This window comes from Chiloscyllium punctatum, chromosome 1, assembly GCF_047496795.1.
Source record: "Chiloscyllium punctatum isolate Juve2018m chromosome 1, sChiPun1.3, whole genome shotgun sequence".
Taxonomy (NCBI): domain Eukaryota; kingdom Metazoa; phylum Chordata; class Chondrichthyes; order Orectolobiformes; family Hemiscylliidae; genus Chiloscyllium; species Chiloscyllium punctatum.
The window spans coordinates 145,785,532-145,797,755 of NC_092739.1; the positions used below are offsets into that span (position 1 = coordinate 145,785,532).

Below are 12,224 nucleotides of genomic sequence, written 5' to 3' on the forward strand. Positions count from 1 at the left end.
TCAAAGTCGCCACCCAAGTTGATGGGGTTGTTAAGAAGGGGTATGCTGTATTGGCTTTCATTAGCAGTGGGATTGAGTGTAAGAGCTGCGAGGTTATGCTGCAGCTCTATCGATCCCTGGTGAGACCACACTTGGAATATTCTGTTCCGTTCTGGTCACCCATAGGATGTGGAAGCTTTAGAAAGGGTGCAGAGGAGATTTAGCAGGATGCTGCCTGAACTAGAGGGCATGTCTTCTGAAGAAATGTTGAGGGATCTAAGGCTTTCCTCATTGCAGAGGAGGAGGATGAGAGACAGAGTGAGTAGTTAAAGACTTTTTGCCAGGGTAGAAATGGCTATCACAAGGGGGTGTAATTTTAAGGTTATTGGAGGAAGGTTTAGGGGAGATGACAGAGGTCAGTTCTTCACCTGAGACTGGTGAGTGCATGAATGCACTGCCAGTGGTGGTAGTCGAATCAGATACCTCAGGGACATTTAAGCAACTTTTGGATATGCACATGGATGATAATAAAAGTATGTAGGCTAGTTTGATCTTACAGATTAGATTCCCTACAGTGTGGAAACAGGCCCTTCGGCCCAACAAGTCCACACCGACCCTCCGAAGAGCAACCCACCCAAACCCGTTCCCCTACATTCACCCCTGACTAATGCACCTAACACTACGGGCAATTTAGCATGGCCAATTCACCTAACCTGCACATCTTTGGACTGCGGGAGGAAACCGGAGCATCCGGAGGAAACCCACGCAGACACGGGGAGAATGTGCAAAACTCTATACAGACAGTTGCCCAAGGCGGGAATTGAACCCAGGTCCCTGGTGCTGTGAGGCAGCAGTGCTGTGCCACTCCTAACAGTAGGATAACATGTTGGCACAACATCAGGGGCTGAAGGGCCTGCACTGTGCTCTACTGTTCTATGTTTAAAAAGCCATCTCATAGACATTCCACAAATTCCTTTTCTTGCAACCCACTACCAATCTGATTTTCCCAGTCCATCTGCATATTGAAATCCCCCACGATCACTGTAACTTTGCCTTTCTTACAAATCATTTCTATCGCCTGGTACATTTTGCACCCCAGCTCCTGACTACTGCTTGGAGGCCTGTATATAACTCCAACTATGGTTTTTCTTATCACCTTTGCGGTTCCTCAATTCTTATCACACAGATTCTACACAGCTGAATCTACTTTGTTTCTTACTATTGATTTATTTGCATTTCTTACTAATAAGGCAACCCTCCCACCTATCTTTTTGATAAGATGGATATTCAGCTCCCAATCCTGATCCCCTTGTATCTACGTCGTACCTGCCAATTTTGATCTGTGCCACAAGCTCAATTACCTTTCTCATTATACTGCATGTATTCACATATAACACCATTAGGTCCTGTATTAACCATCCCTACTTCTCACTGTTATTCACTTGTCCAGTGTTCTTGATTGCTAAGTCTTTCCAAAGTTCTCCTTTCCTATCATATCTTAATATTTCCACACAGGTGAACTCACACCTATAGATGTTATCCTGCTGCTTTGTTTCTCACTGGGAGATGTTTTACCCTTTCTTTCATCCCTACTTTCTAGCTTAAAGTCCTACTGACCAGCCTATTTACCCTTTTTGCTGGAACATTGGTCCCAGCTCAGTTCAGGTGGAACCCCTCCCAGCGTTACAGATATAGATGTCCAGTATGATAAAACAGATCCTATGGTCCATCTGGTTCATGCCGAACAGATATCATAAAGTAATCCAGCACTTGGCTCTAAACCCATACCGCTCCAAACACTTCCTATTCAAAAATCCATCCCGGTGTCTTTTAAATTTTGTGTAAGTATACCGCCTCCACCACTTCATTTGGCAGTTGATTCCATACATGCACCACTTTCTGTGTGAAAAAGTTGCCCTTTAGGTCCCTTTTAAATTCTTCCCCTCTCACCCTAAACCTATGCCCTCTAGGTCTGGACTCCCCTAACCCAGAGATAATACATTGTTTATTTACCCTAAACATGCTTCTCATGATTTTATAAACCTCTATAAGATCACCTCTCAGCCTCTGATGCTCCAGGGAAAACATCCCCAGCCTATTCAACCGCTCCCTGTAGCTCAAACCCATCAATCCTAGCAACATCGTTGTAAATCTTTTCTGAACCCTTTCAAGTTTCACAACATCGTTCCAATAGGAGGGCGACCAGAATTACACACAATATTCCAAAAATTGCCTTATCAATGTCCCATACAGCCGCAACATGACCTCTCAACTCGTGTATTCAATGCTCTGACCAAAAAAGGAAAACACCTTCTTCACTATCCTCCACTCCACTTTCAAGGAACTATGAACTTGCACTCTAAGGTCTCTCTGTTCAGCAACACTCCCCAGGAACTTACCATTAAGTGTATAAGTCCTGCCCTGATCTGCCTTTCCAAAATGCAACACCTCACATTTATCTAAATTAAACTCCTCAGTCCATTTGCCCATAAGATCAAGATCCCATTTGACTCTCAGGTAACATTCTTCGCTGTCCACTACGCCTCTAATTTTGACGTCATCTGCAAACTTACTAACCATACCTCCTATGTTCATATCTAAATCATTTATATAAATACATTAAGGACAAAAGGATAACTAGGGAGAGAATGGGGCCCCTCAAGGGTGGCCTATGTGTGGAGCCGCAGGAGATGGGGGAGATACTAAACGAGTACTTTCCATCAGTGTTTACTGTTGAAAAGGAAATGAAAGATATAGATTGTAGGGAAATAGTTGGACAGCTTGAAAAATGTCCATATTACAGAGGAGGAAGTGCTGGATGTCTTGAAACGGATAAACGTAGATCCGATCAGATGGGCCAATGGGTTGAGAAGGGCAGATGGAGTTTAAATAAATGAGAGGTGCTGCATTTTGGGAAAGCAAACCTTAGCAGGACTTCTACACTTAATGGTAAGGTCTTAGGGAATATTACTGAACAAAGAGACCTTGGAATGCAGGTTCATAGCTCCTTGAAAGTAGGTAGGATAGTGAAGAAGGCGTTTGGTACGCTTTCCTTTACGGAGTACAGGAGTTGGGAGGTCATGTTGCGGCTGTACAGGACATTGGTTAGGGTCTAGATTAGAGTAGTGCTGGAAAAGCACAGCAGGTCAGGCAGCACCACTCTAATCTAGACTCTGATTTCCAGCATCTGCAGTCCTCACTTTTGCCTACGACATTGGTTAGGCCACTGTTGGAATATTGCACGCAATTCTGGTCTCCTTCCTATCGGAAAGATGTTTGTAACTTGAAAGGGTTCAGAAAAGATTTACAAGGATGTTGCCAGGGTTGGAGGATTTAGGCTATAGGGTGAGGCTGAATAGGCTAGGGCTGTTTTCCCTGGAGCATTGGAGGATGAGGGGAGATGTCACAGAGGTTTATACAATCATGAGGAGCATGGATAAGGTAAATAGACAAGGTCTTTTCCATAGGGTGGGGGAGTCCAGAACTAGAGGGCACAGGTTTAGGGTGAGAGGGGAAAAGATATAAAAGAGACCTAAGGGGCAATGTTTTCACATGGAGGGTGGTTCGTGTATGAAATTGACTGCCAGAGGAAGTGGTGGAGGTTAGTACAATTGCAACATTTAAAAGGCATCTGGATGGGTATATGAATAGGAAGGGTTTAGAGGGATATGGGCCAGGTGCTGGTAGGTGGGACTAGATTGGGTTGGGATATCTAGTTGGCATGGACGAGTTGGACCGAAGGGTATGTTTCCATGCTGTACATGTCTATGATGAAAAGCAATGGACACAGCACCGATCCTTGTGGCATACCACTGGTCACATGCCTCCAGTGTGAAAAGTAACCCTCTACTACCACCCTCTTCTTCTACCTTTGAGCCAGTTCTGTATTCAAATGGCTAGTATTCCATGTGATCGAACCTTGCTAACCAGTCAACCATGAAGAACCTTGTTGAACGCCTTACTGAAGTGCATATAGATCATGTCCACCGCTCTGCCCTCTCAATCCTGTTCATTACTTCTTCAAAAAACTCAATCAAGTTAGTCAGACATGATTTTCCACGCACAAAACCATGTTGACTATACCTAATTGGTTCTTACCCTTCCAAATACACGTAAATCCTCTCCCTCTGGATTCCCTCCAATGTCGTGTCCAACACCAATGTAAGGCTCACCCGTCTATAGACCACTGGCTTTTCCTTACCACTTTTCTTAAACAGTGGTACCACATTAGCCTACCTCCAGTCTACTGGAGCACCCAGAGGAAACCCATGCAGGCACATGAAGAACGCGCAAACTCCACACAGTCGTCTGCGGCTGGAATTAAACCCGGGGCCCTGGCACTGTGAGGGAAGCGTTGCTAACCACTGAGCCACTGCGCCACCTGATAAGGTAATAATCCCTTTCTTATTTCTCAGTCCCACCTAAATAACTTCCTTTGACATATTCCCAGGAACGTCCTCCCTAAGTACAGCTATAATATTATCCCTTATCAAAAACACCACTCCTCCTCCTCTCTTGTCCCCCGCTCACCCACCATTTCTATTCTTCCTATAGAGCTTGTATCCTAGAACATTAAGCTGCCAGTCCTGTCCATTCCGAAGCCACATATCTGTAATTGCTATGATATCCCAATCCCATGATCCTAACCATGCCCTGAGTTTATCTGCCTTCCCCAATAGGCCTCTTGTCCGTCCTGTTTCACTTTAAGTCGTCATAAGCGGTCAACAACAAAACTGGCAGATCTTTATGCCACCAATAAACAGCCACCTATTAAGGGTCATTACACAAGTACAAAAGTCTGAGCTGATAATTTCTGTAGTTTAAAACACTTTGGTTATTAAAATGTCTTTGATGTACTTTCAGTGTCTCAGTCTGAGCCAACTACCACCAAATAATATCTGTTCATAGTACTCACCAGTGTCTGGACCATGTGGGGCCTCTGTAATCGTAGACTCTTTACTGTCTGAAACACATCCAAGATGCCCTCAGCTTTTACTCGTTCCAAGACAGTACTCAGGGCACAAAATGTACCTGTCCTTCCAGCACCAGCACTGTAAGTATATGGCAGTACAATAAATGCAGACTTGGAAAATCACATCAGAAATATAAAATTAAGGAACAAATCTTCTCAAGAACTCTGTAACGAACACAATATATAACTTTAAAACAGGAACTGAATTACTCTGCAAGCTCTAATTTCACTGTCCCCGCACTCTAACCCTTTTGAAGGGAAGTATACCCTCTTGACTGTCCCTGCATCTGCATATTGAATACTTGTGGAATATTCCACATAAATCAGAAATGATATCCTCTTTATATGTGTAACTTGTGGTCTTATTTATGACTTTTCCTGTACTTATGTGTCTTCTTTGTCTTCTCTAGTTCTTTCCTCTTATATTTTGCATGCTTTTCTCTTTGTTCTCTTCTACATTTCCGTCACTTTACCCAATGGGCTGAAGGGACTCTTTCCGCAACATAAAGATTCTTTTATTCTTTCACTTCGCTCAGGTTAGATGTGGTGAGTGACATAATAACGGCTATAGGTTGGACGTGAAGCAGTGATTGAAAGACAATTATAACCTTAAGCGGATCTCTTCTCATTCTTTTCTTCATTCACTTATGCCTATTACCTCACTATTATCTCATGTCTGTTATCACCAAAACCTTTTTGTCTTTCTTTAAGTAACTCCTTCCCTCCATGACTTTAATCTTCCAATTAATGATTCCACTTCCTCACCCTCAGGGCAGAAGCACCTATTCTGCAGCCTGAATCAGTTTTCCTCCTCCTCTAGCTTTCAGATCAAAAGAGCTTTATTTCATTAAAAAATTCAATCTGTTTTAAGTTGAAGTTAAATGTGGAAAGAACTCTCTAACTGATCATTTGTGTCTTTCTCCTAGTCATCTCAATATATCAAAATTAGAATAGGTGTGTTTCAGGCAGAAGCAATAATGTTGCTGCATTATATTAAACAACACAACAAACAGTGCAAAATGTTGTGTTTTGGTATTCAGGCACACACTGAGAATTCTCAGTACAGTCACAAAGTCTCTCATTATTTGACTGAAAAATGTCACCTGTACCACACTGTTGATCCATTTGTAGCTTACCTGCAATGCACTGTGATTGGGTGGTTTCCTGACTGCTGCTGCTGTTTCTGAACTGCTGCAATCAGGTTGATCATCCCTTTCCCATCAGCAGGAATTCCCACCTCAGGCCAGCCATGAAAATGGAACTGTCTGATCTGTCGAACCTTGTTTTCCTTGAAGAAAATGTAATTACACTACAAATAAATTTGTTGAATAGAACTCTCAACGAAAATAAGAAACATCAACAGATGGATGTCCAAAAATGTAAGAAGCAAAAAAAAGCAGGAAAAGCATCATCTACAGGCTAGGGATTACTCAAGTGTGGCAGGCTTTGACATTTATGCACATTAGGGTTTTATTAATATTTTTTTTCTTAACACCGCTTCAAGGTCAAACTGATAATGGACTGGAAAGGTACCATCACTATTCAAATGAGACAGACCTTGAACAAATCTAGTAACTCAAAACTGGGTATCCACGAGGTGCTGTGGGCCATCAACAGCTGCAAAGTTATACATAGTTACAATCTGCAAACTCATGGCCTGACATACTTCCCACTCAACCATTACCATCACGATAGGGGATCAACTTTGGTGCAGGAGCAGCATGAAGCTACAACACAGGATAAATTGTGCCTCAAGCAACATAAGCAGCAAATGACAGACAGGGTGAAGTGGTTACACAATCAATGGATCAGACCCAAGCTCTGATGTCTGACAACATTCAAGACATGAATGGTGGAGGAAAGTTAAACAACGACTGGAGGAGGCAATTCAACAAATAAATCCACCCCCAATGATGGAAACCTCCACATTAGTGCAAAAGATACAGCCAAAACATTTGTAACAAATTTACAGAAATGTCAAATGAATGAGTGTGCCCTGGAGGATTCCAGCATAACAGGTGGCAGACTTTGATCTACTCAATACACTCCACTTGATATAAAAAAACGGCTAATGCTATGAATACTGCAAAGGCTATGCCCCTGACAACATTCCAGCATCAGTACTGAGGATTTGAACTTCAAAATATGCTGCACTCAGCCAAGCTGTTCCAGTGCAGGTTCAACACTGGCACGTAACCAGCAATGTGAAAAACTGTCTAGGTATGTCCTCTACACAAAAAGCAGGGCAAATCTAACCCAACCAGTTTGTTTATTCTCAATCATGCTGATAGAAGAGGTCATCAAAAGTGTTATCAAGTAGCACTTGAACAGCACAGGAACAGGGACAGGCCCTTTGCTCACCAAGACTGAGTTGACACAAGACATCTTTTCTAAACTAACATCGTTTTGCTTCCACATGGTCCATATCTCTCCATTCCCAGCCTATTTATGTATCTGTCAAGATAGCTCTTAAACGTTGCTACTTTATCTGCTTCTACCACCTCCTTGCATCTCACATCCCTTTTTACCTTAAACCATTTACCCCGAATAATTGACATTTCTATCCTGCTTAGCAATGCTCAGTTTCACCATTGTCACTCCGTTCCTCATTTCATTGTAAACTTGATCCAAACATGGAAAATGAGTGAATTCCAAAAGGTGAGGTGAGACAGATTGCCCTTGACACCAATGCAGCACCTACTGAGTGTGGCATCAATCAGCCTAGCAAAATCACAGGGAATGCAGAATTGAAGGGAAAACTCTGAGATTTGGAGTTATACTAACGTCACACAAAGAAACTGATAGGCTCTGATAGTGCTGTCATTAATCCTTTAGATTAGATTACCTACAGTATGGAAACAGGCCCTTCGGCCCAACAAGTCCACACCGACCTGCCGAACAGTAACCCACCCAGACCCATTCCCCGATCCTATATTTACCCCTGACTAGTGTACCTAACACTATGGGCAATTTAGCATAACCAATTCATCTGACCTGCACATCTTTGGATTGTGTGAGGAAACCAGAGCAACCGGAGGAAACCCATGCAGACACGGGGAGAATGTGCAAACTCCACACAGACAGTCGCCTTAGGCGGGAATCGAATCCGGGTCCCTGGCGCTGTGAGGCTGCAATACAAACTACTGAGCCGCCATGCCCCTTTCTTTCCCAATTTTTAAAATCAAACTGTTCAGAGGTGTTATATCAGAGGGTTCATGACCCAGCTCAGAGTTAGGGGCATGAACACTGCGCCACAAGAGCCCTCTTAAAAAAACAACACTGAAGGTTAGAATTAAACTGACAACAGACAAGTTGAAATCAAGCCTGCAACATTTCAAACCGTGCCTTATCACCACTATGCAACATCAGATTTATTTAACCATCACTAGATTGCTGTTTGTGGATTTTTGGCCCATTCAAAGTTGGCCTCCACATTTCTTGCCTTTTTAAAAAAAAGATAAACCTGGTCAGATGTTTTATAACAGACACCTCTGGAGAAGGTGGGACTTGTACCCAGGCCCAAAGAGCCCAAAATAATATCTTTATAATTTTACTCAATCTGTTCAGATATGTTATGACACACATAACTTGAACCAAGGCATCCTGATTCAGAGGAAGGGACTCTACCACTCCGGCACAAAAGCCCTCTTTTACTACCTAACTAACAATTCCTCTTGCAAATATTTTTAAATAATCTGCTCAATTGTGTTGTGATACACCTGTGGAGCAGGTGGGATTTGAACATGGGCCCCCTGGTCCAGAAATAGGAACCATTATCATAGCACCACAAGAGCCATTAATTCTTCTTGCCTTTTAGACTTTTTAAAAAATCGATCTGTTCAGAGGTGTTATAAACACCTCCGAAGCAGGTGGGACTTGAACCCAGGCCTCCTGGTGCAGAGGTAGGGAGACCAATACTGTGCCACTCCTCAGATACTGAAGCAGTCTATGTCCATTTACAGCAAGACTTAGACAATATCCACTCTTGGGCTGATGAATGGCAAGTGACGTGTGCACAAAAGTGCCAAGCAACGATCATTTTCTACAAGAGAGAATCTAACCTTCGCACTGAATAGAGTTACCATTGCTGAATCCCCCACTATCAACATTGCAGCAATTAGCACTAACCGGAAACTGAACATCAAGAACATTTCTGAACTGACAGCCAGACTACTGTGACAACTAGGACTCATAACAGCACACAAACCAACAGCCACTTTCAGACAACAACTCACCAGGACAATGGACCTGATACCCAGCATGAGCAAAACCAACGTAGTGTACAAAATCCCATGCAAGGACTGCACAAAACACTACATAGGACAAACAGGAAGACAGCTAACGATCCGTATCGATGAACACCAACTAGCCACAAAACGACACGACCAGCTATCCTTAGTAGCCACACACGCAGATGACAAGCAACATGAGTTCGACTGGGACAACACTACTATTATAGGACAAGCCAAACAGAGAACAGCCAGGGAATTCCTAGAGGCATGGCACTCATCCACAGATTCTATCAACAAACACATCGAGCTGGACCCAATGTACCGGCCACTGCAGTGGACAGCTGGAACTGACAACCGGAAACGGCAGAGACAAACCACTATAAATGCTGGAGGAAACATCACAGAAATGCTTCACAGGAGGCTCCTAAGCACTGAGGATGTCACCTAGACGTCCTCAGACGAAACGTCTGCAACACAAATTCCCAGCTCAGCGAACAGAACCACAACAACGAGCACCCGAGCTACAAATCTTCTCACAAACTTATGGTATATTACCTAGAATCGTAACTTGGGGAACCTCGTCCAGGAATCTTGACGGGCGGCATGGTGGCTCAGTGGTTAGCACTGCTGCCTCACAGCGCCAGAGACCCGGGTTCAATTCCCACCTCAAGCAACTGTCTGTGTGGAGTTTGCACATTTTCTCCGTGTCTGTGTAGGTTTCCTCTGGGTGCTCCGGTTTCCTCCCACAGTCCAAGAATGTGCAGGTTAGGTGAATTGGCCATAATAAATTGCCCATAGTGTTAGGTGAAAGGATAAATATAGGGAAATGGGTCTGGGTGGGTTGCTCTTCGGAGGGTCGGTGTGGACTTGTTGGGCCGAAGGGCCTGTTTCCACACTGTAAGTAATCTAATCTAATTTAATCATAACAGGCTGATAGTGAGGATGGGTCTGCCAGAGGTCATGGATAGGCTAGCATAATGGATAGACAAGTGGCAGACGGAAATTAATACAACAAAACGTGAGGTGATGTATTTTGGCAGGAAGAATAGTGTGTAGCAGGCAATGCAGGTTTAACAGCGCACAATTCTATCAAGTACACACAGATACAGTGACGTGGGAGGTTTGTACATAGGTGTTAGAAGATGGCAAGACAAATTGAAAGAGCAAATGCAATACCACGCTTCAAGAAAGATTGGAGACAATAAGCAGTGAACAAGAGGCCAGCTTGCCTAACATCTATCATTGGGAAATTGCCAGAATGAATTAATAAGCATCTTTCTGGATTAGTGGTGCTGGAAGAGCACAGCAGTTCAGGCAGCATCCGAGGAGCAGTATCTGAGGAATGAATTAATAAGCAGATGATGGCTGGACATTCAGAAAATCACAATGCAGAGTGAATGAAACTGAAACAAAAATCATGTGACTAATTCAGAGATTTACTGAGGAAGTATCAGAAAATGTGGATAAAAGGCTGATTTGCAGCAGTAGTGTAGGCGCCATATCAAAGATCACTACATTAAAAAAAATCAGAGTGTTGCAGGTTAACATATTAGCTTGGAAAGAGGATTAGTTAGCTAACAGAGAGATACAGCTACAGCAAATGTTTAAGATGGAGTGTTGGAGTTCACTGCAAGAGGCGTTACGCAGGAAAATGTTGCTACAGCTCCACTAGGCTTTATGAGTTTTTAAAAATTAATTCTTAAGGAAGGGAAATCCAGTATTTCTACATAACAATGAAGGAACAGTTCCAAGTCAGAATGATGTGTAGTATGGCGGGGAACTTGCAGGTAGTGGTGCTTCCATTTCTGCCCTTGTCCTTCCAGATGTTGGAGGCTGTGGATTAGAAAAGTGCCATTGAATTTCAAGGGGGTGGGGAGGGGGTGCTTTAATACTCTTGTGCTGAAGATGAGCATTGCCCGGTGCTTGTGTGACATGAACTTCTCTTGCCACTCAAAAGACAATCTTGATGCTGTCCAGTTCTTACTGCATATGAAGGTGGAAAGGGGGTAAACGATCAACTGTTGTTCTTCCAGACTCTTATCAAGTTGAGGTCCAGCTATTTCCAAACTAAATGGTAAAACAGGTTTGAGGACCTATTCATGTTTCTATTGTGAAGCATCAAATATTGCTACAATTTATTAAAACTTATAGCCATCTTTCGTGGATGGAGGCAATTTCAGACCAACTTAGCAACTCTATGATAAATCTGAACAGAGACAGAGAGCATTTAAACAGGAAAGAATCTGTGTTATAAAACTCAGTGGGATAAAACTCATCAATATACATTAACTGATAGAGGAAAAGCTAATAATCTTCAGACAAAAAGGACTATAAATATATGATTTTACATATCTTCTCAGTATGGGTCTAATACCAAGCACAGAACAAAATAAGTTCATTTTCAGAACTGGCACAATCTCTTTTCCTGACCAGAAGGAAGGTGGCTATGGAGGGGTCATGAGATATGTTCATCCTTATATGTCTTCCTTTCCAATCTGTTCCAAACACGATATTTGACCCTGTCTCTCAGATTGATGCTCTAATAACTTCTGTGCCAATGTTTGCTAGCATGAATTGCTTTATTTTTAAATATCTGCAATCTGACAGTATAAAACCACAAAATATTAAAGCTTACCCTTGTGTTCGTCACTAGGAGATCACGCACTGTGTAACTTTCACACTCCTCTTCTTTTTTTATTTCAATAGTAATATCACCATAAGAGACAGATCCTTCAGACGGCCAATACTGTGCACATTTCTCCTGTCGAGATATGCAGTGAAATTATCAAATTAACAAAAAATTCAGAAATCATGCATTCCATTTAACCAAAGCTCCTAGCTTCTGTCTACATTACGAAACAGTACATGTTGAGCTAAGCCCAGCAATTACTGCAATGGGTTTGTTAGAACTGCCTGCAATCAAATACAGCCTTCTAGGTTAGAGAAACTAAGTTTCCCAACTGCTGACAGAAATGCCAGAATTTTAGATCATTTTCTTCAGAAAGTTTCATATTAGAAACATCATCTGATTGGACAAGCAG

The 12,224-nt window shown here is 42.6% G+C and overlaps 1 protein-coding gene across 5 annotated transcripts in view; it reads right to left on the reverse strand.

The window, feature by feature from the left end:
• ptpra (protein tyrosine phosphatase receptor type A) overlaps positions 1-12,224 on the reverse strand; it is a 291,473-nt gene that overhangs the window by 6,698 nt on the left and 272,551 nt on the right. For all 5 annotated transcript variants that reach the window (XM_072576685.1, XM_072576703.1, XM_072576713.1 and 2 more), the window contains 3 exons: positions 11,819-11,944; positions 6,088-6,239; positions 4,895-5,030 (listed from right to left, as the gene is read on the reverse strand). In XM_072576685.1, coding sequence (XP_072432786.1) covers positions 4,895-5,030; positions 6,088-6,239; positions 11,819-11,944 — 414 coding nt within the window. The remainder of the gene's footprint in view (positions 1-4,894; positions 5,031-6,087; positions 6,240-11,818; positions 11,945-12,224) is intronic.